Source organism: Sturnira hondurensis, unplaced genomic scaffold (assembly GCF_014824575.4).
Source record: "Sturnira hondurensis isolate 20B ecotype Veracruz unplaced genomic scaffold, ASM1482457v3 Scaffold0020489, whole genome shotgun sequence".
Taxonomy (NCBI): domain Eukaryota; kingdom Metazoa; phylum Chordata; class Mammalia; order Chiroptera; family Phyllostomidae; genus Sturnira; species Sturnira hondurensis.
In genome coordinates this window covers 486,118-505,844 of record NW_028093120.1, presented here as the reverse complement: position 1 = coordinate 505,844, position 19,727 = coordinate 486,118, and the positions used below count along the sequence as shown (strand labels likewise).

Below are 19,727 nucleotides of genomic sequence, written 5' to 3'. Positions count from 1 at the left end.
GTATGGGGACCCAGATGGGACAGGCTAGTGAGGGAGACAGATGTGGAGAGCAGACAATTGCCGAACAGTGCAGAAATGCAGGGACACAGGTGGGCTCAAGGTCCCGCAGAGTGGCAAGCTGGGACAGCAGGGTGGGCATTCCTCTCGGTGCACACACACTGGATCTAGGACTGTGTGTACTGGCTACACTTGCCTTTTCCCCCTCTTCGGCCTTCTTGTTTTGGATCATAAATACCCCTTTAAAAGAATCTGTCAAGAGCTACAGAGCTTCTCTCTAGGTCTAGAACAGCAATTTTCAACCAGTGTGCCACAAGATTTTTAAAACATGCAATACCTAACTATTTAGTCAGGGACGCTGACCTCTTTCCCCTTAGACTGTCAAATAAAAAACTGGTAACAGCCAACACAACAACAGCTATCTGGTGTGAATGAATCAAAATTATACTTATTTTTTGGTAAGATCAGCAAAGAAGTATTTTTTTGGTGTGCCACAGAATTTTACTATTAGTTTATGTGTGCCATGGAGATGAAAAAGACTGAAAATCGATGGTCTAGAAGAATACATAGCATTCACTACAAACCCCAGTGTAAGAGCCCCTAATTTATAATCAGCCAGGACGCTGAGAGGGAGAACAGAGGGAGGCACGCTGCAAAATAAAATGTTCTGGAGACGTATCAACGGGAAGCCCTGGAAAGGGGTAACCAAACACCGTTGAGAATTTTCCATGTGAAGCACACTCTTCTGAGTAATTGACATTAAGTCATTTAATCCTCATAATTACTCTATGAAGGTTATTCTCATTTTTCAGATGAAGAAACAAAGGCACCGAGGGTAACTTGCCTAAAGTCACACAATTAGTAAAGGGTAAGACCAGGATTCAAGCCAGCTAGTCTGGCTCCAAGAATTCATGGTCTTTATCCCTATGCCAACAGTGCTCAGACTTTTCAGTTACAGGGCCCCTTTACACACCTAAAAATTACTGAGGACCCAGTGAGCTTCTGTTCATGTGAGCCATATCTATCAACATTTACTGTATTCGAAATTAAAACTGAGAAACATTAATATATTCATTCATTTAAAAATAACAATAAACCTATTTTACATAAAATTCTTTTATGGAACTCATTTCTAAAACAAAAAGCAGCGAGAGGAGTACTGTTTGATATTTGTATATGTTTTATAATTTTACAAATTTCTTCATGCCTGGCTTAATGGAAGACAGCTGCGTTCTCATATTTGCTTCTGCTGTCAATCTGTTCTGTATGATTTTTAGTTTAAGTAGATGAAGAAAACCTGGCCTCATTCAAATATACAGCTGGCAAAAGAAAGCATATTTTTATAGCTGTTTCAGAAAATTGTGCCTATTATTTGAAACTACACCAAAATTCAACAGTGGCTATTACTCAAAGGTAGCTGCAATGTGAAATATAAAAGCATGTCATGGGTCTGCCTCTATAGTCTATCACATCAAAATCTACTGGTGTATCTTTCACTTTGAAGGGAGCTTTGTTTGCCCAGGCAGGATTTTGTAACTTCATATATTGGTTATTTGGGAACAAATGGTTCTTTCAAGTATGCGGATCTCCTAAACAAACAGTGAGAAATTTAAAGTGTGATATCTACAAAATCCTATCTGTTAACATACCACGGGTTGCAATTATCAGGAAAGTCATTTACACAGTACTGGGAAGCTGTCAAGGTAACAGTGGCAAACGTGGGTTTTCCAAAATTCTAATTTGCACTTGAAAGCTTCAGTTTTATCATTGGCAACAAATACTGTCCACCGATTTTCTTGAAGTGACAGGCTCCCTTTATTCATTTTTGATAAAATACCTACCAAATACTCAGTTCAGAATAACTATCATTAGTTATTCCTTCAAGTGAAAATATTGTTCCACAAAAAGTTAAGCTCAAGACTTCTGGTCAAGATGGCAGCATAAGTAAACACAGCTCAGCTCCTTGCACAACCACATCAAAAGAAGAGAAAGAGCAAGAAATTGGGAATCTATTTGAAAAAATAATGAAAGAAAACTTCCCTAATTTGGTGAAGGAAATAGTAATGCAAGCCTAGGAAGCACAGAGAGAGTCCCAAACAAGATGGATGCAAAGAGGCCCACTCTAAGACACATTGTAATTAAAATGCCAAAGGTTAAAGATAAAGAGAGAATCTTAAAAGCAGCAAGAGAAAAGCAGATAGTAACCTACTGGGGAGTTTCCATAAGACTGCCAACTTACTTCTCAAAAGAAACTTTTCAGGCTACAAGGGAGTGGCAAGAAATATTCAAAGCCACGAAAAGCAGGGACCTACAGCCAAGACTGCTCTACCCAGCAAAGCTATCATTTAGAATGGAAGGGCAAATAAAGAGCTTCCCAGACAAGAAAAAGCTAAAGGAGTCCATCATCACCAAAACATTATTATATGAAATGTTAAAGGGACTTATTTAAGAAAAAGAAGACCAAAACTATGAACAGTAAAATGACATTAAATACATACCTATCAACAATTGAATCTAAAAAACAAACTAAGCAAAGGAGAACAGAGACAGAATCACGGATATGGAGAGCCTTTTGGTGGTTGCCAGATGGGAAGGGGTAGGAAGGGATGGGTGAAGCAGTAAGGGAATTAAAAAGTACAAATGGGTAGTTACAGAACAGTCATGGGGATGTAAAGCACATACAGTACTAGTACAGGAAAGGGAGCAGCCAAAGAACTTACAGGATCAGCCGTGGACATGAACAATGGTATGGGGTCGCCTGAGGGAGTGGGAGGTACTGGGTGTAGGGGGGCAAGGAGGAGAAAACTGGGACAACTGTAACAGCATAATTAATAAAATACAACTTTAAAAAAGTTAAGCTCACCATTCAGTCACACAAATACTCTTCCTTAGATTGCAGAAGTACTTCATGTGTACTTTCCATTTCTTCATACAGACATTAAAAAGATGTACTCAAGGTCAGAGACTTATTAAAATTAGTTACTTGTACTGCTTCAACAAGAGCATGAGTGAAAAACAGGCTTTTGGCACTGCGTGCCGGTGAGAGCGCCCTGACCACTGCTGGCTCACCCGCGGCCCCCGCAGTGCTCCCAGGGTCGCTTGGCACCGCAGGCACAAACGTCTACAGAGTGGAAAAGGCTTGTGTGCCTTGGTATCTTAGTATTATTATGAAGGTAGTTTTTAGGTCTCAGAAACCTTCAAGGTCCTAGAGACCACACTCTGAGAAACACCGCTCTATGTTATATAGCCTCTTCCACAGGGAAGAGATCATAAGATGTGAAACTTAAGGAAAAGTTTACGATGAAAATGACTACATGTCAGTTACAACTGAGTTACCACCTTCCTGCCTAGGCAAAGGAAGATGCCCCCCCCCCAACCTTGGAAGTCAGTGAACTTGAAGAAGGCACACAGAGGCCCTTTGTTGGAGGGCACGGCTGGAAAACTATTTGTCAGATGAATGGACCCTGTTGATTAAAGAAAATGCATCTGAAGAGAGACAGCAGCCCCTCCAGAAAACACCTGCACATGAATGCACCTTCTTGCCCTCAAGGAATTTTTTTTTTTTTTACAAAAAGGAACACATAGCTACAATGACACTTCACTAGCAAAAAGTCTCCATGAGATTACTTTTAGGAAGTGGGGAGAAAATAAACTGTAATAACTTGCCCAGCAGGAAGGCAGACAATCCTTAGACAAAGGGAACGATGTTAAGACATGATGACTTTAGAGAAGAGAACGAGGTTGTCAAGCCAAAGGGCTGGAGTATTAAAAAGAGTTAGAGAATAAAAAAGATAAAGGAGAAAATATCTTCTAACTGGAAAAAAAAGTGCCATGCTTTTTGTTTTGTTTTGGCAAATCTGCTGCTTAAACAACGCAAGAATCCAGTCTACCATTTATGAGTTTTGTGAACTTGAATAAATGAGTTAACTTCTTGGTGTCCGTTACCTTTTCAGTAAACGGGGGTGGTAACAGGACCTACGACGTAGGGCTCTTAAGAAGATTCAATGAGACAGTAGAGAGTAGAGAGGGCTGTAAATAGTGTTCCAGCATATGGTAAGTGCTCCATAAACTCTAGCTTCTGTGTATGAGAAGAGGGAAAAGGAACAGGAATCACAGCTCTAAAATTCACTTCCAAGAGATGATCAAATCAGCAAGCGTTTAAAAGAAAAAACAGCAAGATGCTCACACAGATCAGAGATGAAAGCTTTTAGAGGTTTTTAGATCAGACTGTTCCGCTGACTGACAAACTGGACTAAAATTACATTTTCAACTTTCCAAGAATTTGAAATGAGGAGAGTCTTAAAAACACAATTTCTCTGAAACTAAGCCTAATGTTGTGGTCCTGCTAATAAATAGGAAGGAAGGAAGGAAGGAAGGAAGGAAGACTCCCGACTTGTCTGGCCACCTTGGCATCCAGGTTTAGGGACAGGAGGGCCTGGAGAGGGTGTCAGGACTCTAACCAGAATACCCTCGGCGGCCAGGAGGCTCCCTCTTTGAACAGAAGGACAACAGGGTAGTTACCGGGACTGGGAGGAGAGGCTCTCTGTACTAAGTAATAAAGGTAAGGAAAAACCTCTCCTCTCCTGGGACCATTTTGTTCCGTAACTTTCACCTCATCTGTGGTATAACAGGAGAAGGCCGGGGTGTGAACCCTACATCTCTTCTCTGCATCTACCGTGGTGAACCTTTCTTTCCCTTGGCCATGGAGGAGAGACTGACCCCTTTACTACCAAAAGCGGGAGAAAGCCTAGTGCTTCGTAATCATCACTTAGGTGGCAATTTAAAAGCTATTTTCATTCTCCAAACAGTGAATCTTATAATGGCCTGGCCAATAAGATGAACAATAAAAGAACAAAAACAGCTGACCTCACTTCAGGATACAGAGCACTACCAGTTGGCCAGAAGACCCATTAGAACATTTCTCTAGTGTGCCGTGCAACAAATAACTCAATAATTCTCTGAAAAAATGTATGAATCAATGTGGTAAGAGCATAATGTAACATTTCTAGAGATTCTGAATCTCAGGTCTGAATTAGCACAGAAATCATCAACGTGAGCCTCCGTTTCACGGCTGTATTGATGAGCTTGAAGTTTGTTTTTTTTCTTTCAACAGGGATCTATGTGGATAAACAAAGTGACTAGCCTGAAACTGTGAGGAAGCCAAGCCCTGCAGAGAGGCCACTTGCAGGTGCTCCGTGTACAGGCCTAGCCTTCCGGTCATCCCTGCCCGGGCAGCCGATATGTGAATAAAGAAGTGTCCACGTGACCCAATCCCAAACCACCCACTCACCTCCATCCAGCCTCCTTCCCACTTGAAGTCCTAGGGACAAGGGAGCAGAAATAAGACACCGCCACCACGCCCTGCGTGAAATCCAGACCCACAGACCCTGGGAGGATGATTAAGTGGTTGTTTGAAGCTGCTAGGATTTGTGGCCATTTGTTACAGCAACAGGAACTGGGACACTGATGACAGTTAACACAACTCTTTCGATGTGTCAGACAGTGTTTTTAGCACTTTACATGTTTTCGCTCACATAATACCTGGGATCCTCACAATGATCTTTTGAGGAAGGTATAACTATTATTTTCATACAACATATGAGGAAACTACTGGACAGAGCAGTTAAATGATTTGTCCAAGAATGAGAAAGCCAGTGAGCAGTGCAGGTGGGAAGTGAATCTAGGTTTCCAGCTGTCTGAACTACTGAGCTCCACAAAAAACACATGACAACTAGCCCATTAGGCCCATGCCCCACAATCGGACAGGACCCCATTAAGTGATACTTACTCATTTTAAAGAGATCTCTAGAACGAGACACCCCCACACATCTAGTAAATCTTTGGTCTAAGCCCCCCAGGAGAGGACACTGCCACACTTCTAGAAGTCATGATGCCTGCGATTTAAACCCATCTCCTCCTAATCAGTTCACAGTGAAAACAGGCTACCTGAAAGACAGTTGTAAGTCACTTTCTCAGAGTGGAAAAAACCAGTTCATCTGCCTTCTGTTCTCTAACATCTTCCTTCATTACATTCCTTTTAAAACGTAAATTCCACAGGACAAAGGACATACACCCCACATTTAGTCCGGTGCCGGGTACACGGCAGACCTTTGAAGGTCAGGTGGAGGGGAAAATCCGACACAGAAACTGTGTTCTGTTTCTGCACTCTCACTGGATTCTCCACTTCAGCACTGACTTGTACAATCCAGAGTTACTCACGCGACACACACTTACTGAGAAGTGATTGCTCCCGTACTCAAATTTTCCCCTGAGTTGCATTCTGTCCAAAAACAAGAAATGTCACACTCCCTAATACTCAAACACATACCTTCATTAAGAGAAAGTAAAAATATTTCAAATAAATTCAATTAGAATATTTGTGGTAGCTGCCCAAATAAACTATTAAATTTAATACTACAAAATCCGTTCACTTCATGACCAAGCTTAATTACATATAACCCATTTGATGTTCCTAAACTAATAAAGTGACCCTAGTTATTTAATAAGTGCTATTAAAATACAAACATTTGTATTTATTTCAAGTCCCCCTGCCCCAAGTTCCTAGAATTTATTTTGGAGGAAGTTGAAGGTATGAAAGTTCAGAATTTCAGAAATTTTTTTTCTCTAAGTCCAGGACTAAAATAATCCATATGTTGGAGCAGAACTTTTTAAACCCTACAGTGTCAAATTTTTTAAAAATTTGTTTTATAGATTTTTTTTGAGAGAGAGAGACAGAAACATCGGTTTGCTGTTCCACCCATTTATGCAGACATCGGCTGGTTCTTACACGTGTCCTGACTGGGGAATGACACTCTCACCAACTGAGCTACTGGACAGGGCCTTTAATTTTTTTTGAGAAGTATTTCAAAGGATCAAATCTAAAAGTTAGCTAAAGTAAATTTATTCACTTTCACACCACCATCACTCATTGTGGGTCTGCCAGGCCAGGCACCATCAAGCACGGTAAGCCTGATGGGATTACGTCTTTTAACAAACTTCCTGCTTATTATCTGATACTTGCATTGTCTTTAAGGTCTGTGTGATTGGTTTTGTGATACCGTTTGCATTACTACTTTCCCAGGTGTTTTAATTTAAGTTTACTGTGATTTCAGAAGACATTTTCCTGTACGCTTCTAGATAACGGAGCAGTAGATGGTCTCTCTTTTCCGAAACTAGACTGGTGTCACACGTGCTCTGTGGTGAATTTACCACTGTCCCCTAGGTGCTGCGTCCCTAGTGTCCATAATTCCGAAAAGGCAGGTTTCCGAGTCTCGTTTTCTATTTTTCCTCATCTTTCTCCCCCATTCCTCAAACAAGATCCCAGACAGGCAATCTTGTCTGCCCCTCTATCTTTCAACCTTTTCCCGTGACTAGGAAAGGATGCGCCATGATATTTAGGGACTAGTACCTCAGGACAGAGGGCCTTGCCAGAGAATTTCATATTTTTTACTTTCCCCAAACCCCCCAGATAGAGGGGGCTCATTCATAAGAAACTTGGTTCTCAGAGCCCTTCACAAAAATCATATAGCTCATGTTAGGAAGGCCCTGCCTCACCCCTCCTTCGGGGTGTCACTGTATCTGGAGTAGCCCTTACAGCTGAGAAGCAGCAGCTGAGGGTGAGAGGCCTTTCTTCTTCCCTGGCACAGGGCCAGAGGGTGTGGGCAAAGCCAACCTTACACAGGAGGCAAAGTGAGCCTGGAGGACAAGATACTCTCATCCTTGTCTTGCTCTGCCGGTTCTGAAAGGGTGGAGGAAAAGGTGGAGGAAAGGAGGGGAAAAAGGATGGACAGAGTAGATCAGAAGGGGAGTGAGGAAAAAGGAAGTAGGAAGACCTGTTATGTGGTTATCCCAAGAGTCCAGGACACAGGCTGGGTTGTAGAGCCATGCAAAGGAAGGAAAGGTATGCAAGAAGTACTTTGCATGTCAACTGCAAGGACCTAGTGACTGACAGGGTGTGGGGTAAGCGAGGAAAGGAACTTTACAGTTTACAGAACACTTCCAAAGGAGGCACCTGTTAGGATGACGCAGTGTGGAATGGTACCTGAGCAAGCCCAGACTGGCAAGACGAGCAAGGCCAGCGCCCTGCCCCTGCTTGACAAAGGCTGGTTCAATAGTGGAGCAGACCCAAGGCGGAGGGAGGAGTGCAGGTGGCCTCAGAGCCTCTCCAGAAGGCTAAATCCACCCTAGCGTTTCTATTTGCTTCTCTGAAGCACCAGATCCCTGAAAGAACCCCATGAACTAAACCAAAGCCTCAGATATTACTAAAAACAGTAGATACCTCTCGATAATAACAGCCTGCTACCCCAGGAAACTCCATCTCCATCGTAACACAAATGCCTCGCTGATTCACCTTCCAAAACAGAACTGGCAAAATGAGGTTCACTCGGATAGAGCAGTCACCCTTGGGTATTCCTCCTAATCGGGTCCACACCAGACTTCCAAGGGAAAGAGAAGAGATACATCTCATTCAAAAATGTGCCCCTGCCCCATCCTATGAAACCCAGTGATGTTGCCCCCAGACAAACAGAGCTGGTAGCTCTCTAGGGCGGCACTGGCCAACAGAACTTGCTGTTGGAAATGGTTATTAAGTACCTGAATTGTGGCTGGTATGATGGAGGACTGGAATTTTTAGTTTTAATTTTAATTCATTTAAATAGCCACATCTGGCTAGTGGCTACCGTGGATAGAGTAGGCCTATGGCCTTAAAAAAAATGATAGGGGTCAGATCACATCTGTCCTAAGCCACCAGAAAAAGAATCTGATAGAACTATATTTCTTGTGTACAAGGCAGCTGAATCCGCTGATAGCCCAGCATCTGCTCACGCTGTGTTCCTGCACTGAGTTCTTCCTCCTTTGGTCATTGTCACAACTCCACATCAGTGTGCCTCCAACGCATGTGTGGAAGGCACTCTGAGCCCCGAGCCCAATGGCCCATCCAGGATCCTCTCCATGTCACACCCCTGAATCCATGTGACCTTTACCAAGACTTCCCAGCAGCAATAAAACTCAGTGTCAGGAGAGGCAAGTCCACCCCCAAATCCCTTTGGACACTATTCCAAAGGCAAATAGAGATCTCACAAAATAATAAAAAACTGATTTTGCACCATGCTTTACTTCTTACATATGCCTTCCACATGCCAATATCTCATTTAAGCCTGAATGACCTCAGGATATATGGATCTAGTAAACACATTTATTTTATAGAGGTTAAGTGACAGTTTGCATAGGACAGCCATATACCCTAACTTGGCATGTCTTAAGAAAACTGAGAAAAGAAAAACTTGGGGTTGGGAAGGAGAAAGGCACAAAAGAGCAATTAAAAGAGAGAGCATAGTTACGCGCATCAACTAGTAACCTTAGAAATCAATCTATGTCAATCTCAATCATTAACATGAATAGACTCAATTTCAAAGGGTTAAGCACCTTAGTCTGGGTTCAACTTAAAGAGAACCACATTCTAAAATAATGGTCCTTAAAGTGTGGTCCTCAGAGCAGCAGCAGCACCACATCACTTCAAAACTTGTTACAAATGGAAATGCTCAGGCCCCATCAGGACCTAATGAAACAGAAACTCTGGGGGTGGAGCCCAGCAGTCTGTGTTTAAATAAGCTCCCCCAATAATTATGATGCTCACCCACGTTTGAGAAGCACAGCGCAGTGAGAATTGTACATCTGAGGCCTGACCCACTTCCTCTGGGAAATGAACAACTTGGTCAATGCGGGGAAGGAAAGGGAGCTGCTAACTGTGAAGTTTGGGACATGACCTTGTGACAGGAGTCCTGGCTCCCCTGAACCTCAGGTGATAAACTCTCAACTCCGGCAGCCAGGCCTCCTGCCACCTCTTGCGGTCAAGGGCAGGGAGGAAGGTGGTTCTTCAGAAAAATCTTGGTTTTCGGTGGGAAAAGGTCTATTTTTATAGGCAGTACTGGACTGTGAATAGAGTATTCTGGCTTCTAACCTCATTCAATAAATAATACTTGGTACACAACACAGTGTTCCCAACTGTGAAAAGGTAAACTTCTATGAATAAGAACTGGGATTCCAGTTTCTCAGAGAAAGGAGATATATGAGAATACACATAACATCATTATAAAGGCATGTGTCTCTTTCCTATTTTAATAATTATTGTTATTAATATTATTAGTATTATGGTAATAAGCATTTGTTGGATGCTTTTAATGTGCCCAGCACTGTGCTAAGTGCTATACATACATTACTTCATTTCACCCTCAACACAACTTCGTGAGGCAAGAATTCTTACTGGCTCCACTTTACCCATGAGGCTTCCGCAGGTCAAATTCCCTGAAGTTACATAGCAAGGAAGATGCAAGGCCAGGAAGCAAACCACATCTACTTGTTCCTAACCAATCCAAAGTACTATCTCCTTTTTAAAATACATACCCAAACTTCAAATCTATTTACTTTTTTCATAGTCTTGTATGTTATTTAACCATAGCATTTTCATTTTTTTAGCTACTATCCCACATGCAATTTTAAAAACAGTCATCAACAACTCAGGTTACACTAAGTCCTTCAGCATATGCTCAAGAACCAGGGTAGCCCACACTGAAGAATCTGTGGCAATAAAGATATCCAAAAATTGGACCAAAGGCAAGAACCAATTTTACTCCCACTGTGCTCCGGCAGCACGCCCAGGGAAGCCCGCCCTGACCACCTGGACCAAAGCGAGTCCTCTCCACTCAGTGCTCAGCACCTGGTCTCCATGACAACACTTAGCACACGGAATGTCCACACACAGCCCCACCAATCAGTGGGCTCTTGCGGGTAGAAGCCCTGCCCGATCTGCCCGATCCGTCCGTGAGCTTCTAAAGCTCAAAAAACATAATGAGCACCTATTAGATCGACAGCAAGACATACAAATACTTAAGCAGGTAAAAATGAACTACTATTTGACTATAAAACATAAAATTACAAAACTTTTGGAAGAAAACATAGGAGAAAATCTTTGGGATACAGGCCTAGGCAAAATGTTTGTAGATGTGACACCAAAAGCAGGATCTGCAGAAGGAAAACAGAATCAGTAAGTTGGACTTTGTCAAAATTAAAAACTGTTTTTCCTGCACAATATCCTGTTAAAAAGACAAGAAGACATCCTGAAAAAAAATGCGGATGCCACACAGCTGACAAAGGATTAGTATCAAAAATGTATGAATTCTCAAAGCTCGATAGCGAAAAACAGTAACAATCCAGGTAGAACGTGGACAAAAGACACAGCAGACATTTACCAACGAGGAAACACAGGTGGCAAATAAGCATATATAAAGATGTTCACCATCATAAGCCATTAGGGAATGCAAATTAAAACTACAATAAGACCAGAACACTTATTGGAGCAGCTAGAATAACGAACAAAGGCAGGTGGGAATGCAGAGGAACTGGACCTCTCATTCATTGCTCGTGGAAATGTAAAATAATACAGGTAACTCTGGAAAAGAGTCTGGCAATTTCTTTAAAAACTAAAACATACACTTACCATATAAAATCAAGCAATCATACTTCTGGGCATCTATCTAACAGTAAGAGCCCCAGACTGGAAACAAGCCGAATGTCCTCACCATGAAATACTCCTTAGCAATAAAAAGGAATGAACTATTGAAAATCCAACAGCTTGGTTGGCTCTCAAGAGTATTCTGCTGAGAGAAAAAGCCAATCTCAAAAGGTCACATACCACATGATTTTATTTATATAACATTCCCAAAATTACAGAGATGAAGAACAGATGAGCGGTCACCAGGGTTTAGAGAGGGGGGTGGGTGGGAGGAAGATGGATGTTACTACAGAGGGCTGGCACCAGGGAAATCCTTGAGGTTGACGAAAGAGTCCTGTACCTTGATTGTGGTGGTGGCTACGGGAATCTACGTGTGTGAAAAAACTGCACAGAAGCATACACACAGAAATCTGAATATGCTCTGGGGATTGTACCAATGTCAGTTTCTTGGTTCTACTATTGTATTACAGTTATATAAGACATTCCCAACAGAGAGAACTGGGTGAAGAGCACAGGGGACCTCTTTACTGTTTTTGCAACTTCCTATAAAGCTCCATTTCAAAATGAAAAGTTTTCTAAAAAGTGAACTACAGGCATTTTACTTAAAAACAAAACACACAAAAGAGATGTATGTAGCTGCACTAATGGCTAGTGATGTCCCAAACACAGATTCAAACATACACAGTAGGACCATGTGACTTCATTTTTTAAAAAGTTAAGTCCAATTCTCCGGGGTCGTAACAGGGACGTATTTCCTAACACCTTAGAGCTATTTCTCCATCTGCCTCATAAAAGCAGACACAATGCCTGATGCATGCGCCCCTTTGGGAGTCCAGGAGTCCTGTCCTCAGTGCTCGGAGTGAATATGTCCTAGGGTTTCACAAGAAGGGAGGCCAAGGGCCTCGAAAGCTGGAGAACCCAGCACGGTGCCAACCCACAAACAAGGCCGGGCACAGTGTCCTGCCAGCAAAGTAGTGTCCTGACCTACCCACAGTGGCCGAGATTTAAATTCTGTCTTTCCTCCAAGACAAAACAAAATCAAACCAACAAAATAATTTTTAATTGCTAAGCAAACTAACAAAAACTTCAACAATTTCAGACTATTTCCAACAAAGCTTATAATCAAATATGTCCTCCAAACTACTACTTGCTTTCCAAGTATTCTATTGCCTAGTAATTCTAGGATATAAGAACCTACCAAAATTAATGAAAAACTAGGAGAAAAAGTATTCAAAACACTAGAGAATTTCCTGGCCTGAGCATCTACATGCACTTAAAATGCATGGAGGAGAGAGGGGCTGCTACTTTGGAGAATTTTGTATATCAAAAATACTAACAGGGATTACAAAGTTACCTCCTTTTCATTTATAGGCCTGGAAAATCATTCGGATTTTTACAATTTTCACTAGCAATTCCCTAGTCTCACAGTCATTATTTTTTCTTTTAAAAGCCTTACATTTATACACAGTAGTTCATGGTTTTGCTTTCTGAGGTATCCCTGTTCAACCTCGGTCTGAAAACATTAAACAGAGAATTCCCAAAATAAACAATTTATAAGTTTAAAATTTGGCGCTGTTCTGAGCAGCCTGATAAAAATCTCTCGCCGCCCCACTCCATCCGCCCAGGACGTGAATCACTCCTTTGTCTAGTGTATTTATGCACTGCCTGCCCACTAGTCACTTAGCCACTCCGTTACCAGATGGACTACCCTGGTATCACAGTGCTTGTGTTGGGGTAATCCTTATTTTACTTAATAATGGCCACAAAGCCATTCATATAACTTTCATTATAGTATATTGTTATAACTGTTCTATTTCATTATTAGTTGTTAATCTCTTACTGTGCCTAATTTATAAATTAAACTTTATCATAGGTACGTATATATAGGAAAAAACATAGTATACACAGGGTTCAGGACTATGTGCAATTTCAGGCACCCAGTGGGAGAGAAGGTGGGGGGTACTATAGTACTTTAATCATTTTCAAAGCCCCTTCACAAATTACTGTGAAAGGCACAGTGCTGGTACCTAGGGGCTGTACTTTTCAGCAGAACTCTCACCAGTCAGACTGCCATCTAATTTCAGTAGTTCAGCATCTTTCCCCAGGCCCTGAGTCCACACTTTCCCAGTAAAGTAGACATCCCCCCCACACAAAAAAAATCAGAGCATTACCCACAAAAACCTCCAGACTAACTGGCCAAGGGCAGACATTTATGACTCTAATCAGCAGTGTGCCTGTCCATAAAATCACTCACATTTCTGCATTCATGTGCTAAAATCTCATTTAAACTCAAAGTCCACCATTAGCTTCCATGAAAAGATGCATTTTTAAATGCTTTGATCTTGATATGCTCCTGCATATATTAGTAGTCTTATTCTCCATCTGCACAGAACCTAAAAGACCAAGACTTTGGTCTGTCTTAAAAAGAAGGGGGAGGGGAATGGGCTTTACTGCACCTCCTCTCCCTCCTATCCACTTGCAGAGGTTACAAGAGTTTCCTTATTTATCTTGAAAATGTATCTCTCCAAGCCCTGACCAGTGCAGCTCAGTTGGCTGGCCATCCTTCTGCAATGCAAAAGGTTGCTGGTTCAATCCCTGGTCAGGGCACATGCCTGGGTTGTGGGCCAGTCCTTGGTCACCCCTGTGAGAGGCAATAGATGGGCTGATGTTCTTTCTCTCTCTCTCTTCCTGCCCTTCCCCTCTCTCTAAAAATAAATAAATATTTTTTAAAAAAGAAAGAAAATGTATTTCTCCAAAAAACGAAACACTCCCTTACCACAACTTACCAGGAAGAATAGAGACATCTTTAAAGCCCCTGACTCTATGTCCTATTCCTTTTCATTCTGGTCAAATCAGTAGCTTCCAATTATTTACTACTCCGTAAAACAAAGAGTATTTAAGTATTGTTCCCATATAGTTGCCATAAAGAGCAATCATACTAAAGGCACTATAATGCTCAGAACAATGTGATGGGAAATAAATTTCACATGGTCTAGATTTCTTCCAGAACTTGTAATCTAGAGAGACCCCTGTTAACCTGATTCTGACCACCACAGGGAGCTTACAAGATCCAGGAGTGGTGGGCCGCCAGAGGAAATCTCCCTTTGGCAGGGACCCAGGGGGCAATTTTGGAAGCAGAGGGCCGTGACTGTTCAATATTTCAAGCCCTGACTTTTCACTTACCGAAATGGAAAGAAATTTTTTTTGGAATAGTAGCTATTAATATCTTTCCACTCTGGTTTTACTAGCTTATGGTAAGCAGCATTATTGTTTGTAATAGTCAAAATCACCTCTGGGTATCACAGATGGCTCTCTACCCACCCCCTACCCCACCACCACCACTCCCCAGGACTTTATGAGCAGTGCAAAAACTCGACTCTCATAACATGCTTAGGAAGATCATGGACAATCATGTCCGCACTGTATCATGATGGCAAGGGAGCTGAGGGGCCAGGGGCCCAATGTTGGTCCAAACCACAAAGCCTCTGGAGCCCCTGAGGCCCTGTCTGCTGAAGCCCCAGTCCAGGTTATCTACATGCAAGCCGGGCATTTTCCAAAGCATTTGCCACCTAGAGACAGTAAACCAACACCACGCCAAAAAAGCAAAAGCCTTCGAACAAAAAATGGAAAAGGAAGTCTTCCACGCCACAATCAAGATACCAGAGAGCAGGGCGTGGCCCCGAGTCTGGATTCTCAGGCTGGGATTCCAAGGAGTGGGGGGATAAACTTGTCTTCATCGCCGTAGGCACAGTCCAGGTAGCGGAGGCCCTCGAGGCGGGTGCGCGCCTGGGCTCTTCAGCTCTATATCGCCTTGCCCTCCAGCCCGGATGACTACCCCGCACGTTCGGCCCCTACGCAAGCGCAGGGCCTCGGCTCCACTCGGCTGTCAGAGGCCGATGTGCCAATCTCCCTCCTGCCACAAATGTCACGTTCCAAGAAAAACAGTTCTTCTTGCAAAATTTTATATGCCCCCCCGAACCAGATTCTTTTAAAGGCCATCACTAAGCAAGGGAAAGCTGATGTAACCCCCCTATTTCTGTCAAAGAAACTTGTCTGGGGAGAACAAAGAAGGAGTAAAAGCTAACGTGATCCTAGCTTCGGCTCCCGGGCGCGACCCTTCCGTCGCCCCCATTTTCCAGGCCGAGACTCCCCCGACGGCAGGAAGAGTCCGGCCTGGAGCGCCGCAGCCCGTCTGGCGGGCGGGTATGCGCGCCTTTGTCTGGCGCGGAGGGAAGCAGCCAGCCGCCACCCCCTTTCCGCCTCCTCAGTCCGCAGCCCGGAGACCCGCGCGCGGGCGCGTCTGAGAGTGCAGCCGTACGGCAGGGCCCCTCAGGAAAGGCCAGCCTCCGCGTCGGGGACGCGCCTGCACCCCGGGGTCCTGGGCCCGGCGAGCAGATACAACTTCCCAGCCTCCGATGGGGCAAGGGAGGAGGCAGCTCTATGACCCGCCCCGCTGGCACTGGGGGCCTAGAGGGTGGCATGGAAACGGAGTTCTGCTCTTTAAAAAAGAAAAAGATAGAAAGAAAAGGAAAAGAAAAAAAAATCTGGTTAAGAGAGCAAGATTCCGGTGGCGCTCGCTTATTCCCGGCCCCTGGCGCCGAACTGGCTGCCTGAGTCTTTCCAAGCCCAGCCTATCTCAGCCCGGAGACCGAAGAGGAGCCCCTAGCCCCGAGCAGCTTGGGGCGAGGGCACACTGGACGGCTGGTCCCTCTTGTGGGAGATCTGGAGGCCTTGGAGGTGCATCCAGAGCGCGGACTGATTACCTTTCACCGCAGACTCACAAGTTCCCCGGCGTAACTTTGCCTTCCACATGAGGCGATCATGGCTAATTCACCGCCGTGGTTGGAAAGGGCGGCCGCCAGGCAGCGCGCTGGGCATGGCGTGGGGCAGCCCGGGGAAACAGCGCCCGACAATCAGCCCCATTCACGCAGGAAGAGGGGAAAGGCCAGGGCTTCACCTCCAGCCCCAAACCGGACAACCGCTCCTGGGTCCTAAAGCTTCCCGCGCGCTCCCGCCTCCGCCCGCGCTCGCTCCTCCTAGAGCGCGGGTCGGGGAGGGTCGTCCTGGCCCGTCAATGTAACCCTACACTCCACCCTCGCCCCGGCGCCCGGCCGCTGGGCCCTAGAGCCCGTCTTCAGGCTCCCGCCACCCCTCAGGTCCGTGAGACGACCCGATGAAATTGCCCGGAGCTCAAGCTGAGGTTGTCTCCCAGATTCAGGAAAGCGATAGCCTCCCTTGTCGTCCTCTGCGGCGGTTTTTAATGCTAGACCGACCAGTTACCCTTCCTTAGACTTGCTCTTCCTTCGCACCAGGCCAACTCCTGGTGCGAAGGAAGAGCAAAAATCGGTTCCTTGACCAGTCCTCCAAGACCAGGTTAGGTTCTGTTTAGGGTTTTTTTCTTAAGTGGAATTTTCAAGTGAAAAGTGGCCACACACTTTTCTCTTTGCATTCCCCAGGCCCCAGTGCCTCTGTCACACGCTGAGATTGGGCGAACTGCTGCTAAGACGTGCTCCGTTGACAGACAGAGGGTCCAAATCAGATCTTACAGCCTTAGCTATTAAATGTATCGGGAGAGCTGTACATCCTGTGGCCACAAACCCCCAAGGTGTTATCTGCCAGAGTGGAGGCAAAGAAAGTGACTCTGGGAAAATGTTACTGATTCTCCCCCACTCCTAAACCAGGCTGGACTAAGTAACACTATTTATCCAATTATACTCGGTACACCTTTGGAGCCTCGAGCTGCAGAGCAGGGACCCGCCCCCACTGTGACATACCTCACTAGCTTTCAAGGGCCAGCTCTGCTGCTCAGAGATTGAGAGGCCAGCTAGCAGAACAGCTGCTGCGGAAGACGTTAATAGGAGAGTCAGGGTACATCACACCTCTAGTGTTCCTCTCCTCTCTTCGCCTTTTCACTAGACCAGGATTCCTTTAGGGCATTCCTGCCAGGATTTCGACAATTACCACAATAGCCTGCCAGCAGATTTTCCCCTCCAGTTAATCCTGGTGAATTGTGTGTCTTTCTGATTCCAGTCTATTGTTCTGATTCCCAGGATGGCTAGTTCAGGAACCTCACCTCACAATATAAAGCCAAATGCAATAATTTAACAATGATTTACCAAATACCTACTTTATGTAAAGTCACCTATCCTAAAACTTACAGCACACAAAAGAAACAGCTCAGCCCTTCAAAGATTACCTATTTAAGAAGACAAGCTATGTAAACAAAACAAGAAGGCAACAACACAAGGTCTGGAGATGCCTACAAAAGGTGGAAAGAAGGTCTCAATGCAGGAAAAAGGAGAGCACTGAAGGGTGGTGGAGCTCGGATGCAGTTAGCACGTGGGGATAAACTGGGAAAGAGGTAGTGGACAGTAAAAGGAGAGAAGGAAGAAGGAAATGAACGTTTATTAATTGGCCTCTATTAGATACCATACCATATCTTAGGAGGCAACAGAATTTATCAATTACAAGCATCCACAGGAACAAAATTGGCACAGATTAGGTCACAGTGCAAACCACTCACTATCTGTGTGACCTTGGGCAAGTCACCTAACTTCTCTAAAACTCAGTTTGCACAATGATGAAAATAGCACCAAGCCCCACAGGGTGGTTGTAAAGGTGAATAAATGAACAAACATAGAATACATATCACAGTACTTATGTGCTCCACATATACTTGCTGTTATTATTTCAACCAACCCTCCAATAGCCCTGTAAAGCAGAAAGTATCTGGAAAACAGTTGCAGGAAGCAATAACTTGTGAGGTTTGGGCAAAGGATATGGAAAGGAAGAGATACTATGTGGATACCAAATCTTTGAAGATACCAAATATAATGAAAAAAGATACCATATCTATGAAGCAAGATTATAATCTTTTCATGGACTAGATGGTTATCGTGGAGAAAGAACTAAGAAATCAAGTTAACCCATATTTTGAACCTGGGTCATAGGAAGAATGGACCATTCTTAGAAGGATGGCTCATTGGGCCAATGATGAAAGAAGCAGAGCTGAGAGAGGAAATTTGTCCGAGAAAGATGTTAAGATGCTTACTGTCCTCTGGGCAAGAGGAAATAAGGAAGAAGAACCTGAGTGAAAAGCTGAGAACAGAGGTACAGAGGAAAAAAACGAAGCTGTGAAGACGGGTGTACCCGGAGAATGCCCACAACAAAAAATGGGAGAAATTAGGAAGAAGAAGAGGAAAAGGCTGGAGAAGTACAGAGCTGGGCAGGGTTAAAGGCATGGAAAATAGAAGAGGTTTTAGGAATTTGGTCCCTCTCTCAAAAGCTACCGATTCCTAGACTCCCGAGGAAGTGACAGGCACAGCTTGTAGACTCAAGCACCTTCTGATTCAGATGGGTGGACCTAGCCTAGACTCTCCAAACTGACGCCAAGTGGTAACACAAGGGTCAAATGCAGAGCAGCACAGGCAGCGAGACCTGCTGGAGGCCAATTTCCCCCTCCATACACCTTAATTTCTTCAACTATTAATAATCACTACATCAAAAATGGAAAATGAGTAATCCTCTGCATCAAATACACCTGAATCTATTGTTCAGGTACTAAGGCCTGAGAAAAAGACTCTGGATCTGACTAGCAAGAGATCATCAATAGCACTTTACAGAATGCTTGACTGGAGATCCTGACGTACAGCGGAGGTCAAACAGAAGGCAGGCATGTTCACAACAAAAACTGAATGCCGTTTTACTAGCAGCCCGGTGAACCAGTCAGAATGTGTGCTCTTTCTTTCTTTTTTAAAAAATATTTTACTTATTTATTTTTAGAGAGAAGGAAAGGGAAGGAGAAAGAGAAGAAGAGAAACATCTACATAAGAGAGAAACGTCCCTGCGGTTTGCGGAGTGACACCCAACACAAAGAGTCACAACAGCCAAGGCAGCATCGGTGTTTTCTTTGGATCTGCACACTCACTCTAAAGGTCAGCATCCTCCCCAAAGTGACACAGGCTGTCTTTTACTCGTTCCTAGGAAATGTAGGAAAGTAACGGAACAGTCTCAGCACTCTTAGAGACAGCTCAGAGAACTGTCTCCAAACAGGGCAGGCAAGGGGTGCACCAGCAATGCGCGGAGGCCGGAAGAGTGAAGTGACAGGCACCTGAGCAGAGGAGAATGAGCCTGGTCTTACAGTTAAGTCCTGTGTTCTAGTCCTGGTTCCACCTATCTGTGGAGAGGAACCTAACAAGAACCTCAGCTTCCTCCTCTGTGG

The 19,727-nt window shown here is 44.1% G+C and overlaps 1 protein-coding gene across 4 annotated transcripts in view; it reads right to left on the bottom strand.

Annotated features, from left to right (window-relative positions):
* The window catches only part of AMOTL1 (angiomotin like 1), a 142,354-nt gene that overhangs the window by 79,540 nt on the left and 43,087 nt on the right, over positions 1–19,727 (bottom strand). The window contains exon 1 of one of the 4 annotated variants that reach the window (XM_037029711.1): positions 16,270–16,554. The exons of 2 other annotated variants lie outside the window; for them this stretch is intronic. In XM_037029711.1, coding sequence (XP_036885606.1) covers positions 16,270–16,318 — 49 coding nt within the window. In that variant the 5' untranslated portion in view covers positions 16,319–16,554. Of the gene's footprint in view, positions 1–5,904; positions 5,910–16,269; positions 16,555–19,727 lie in introns of those variants that run through there. One more of the 4 variants, XM_037029712.1, reaches the window with a different exon arrangement.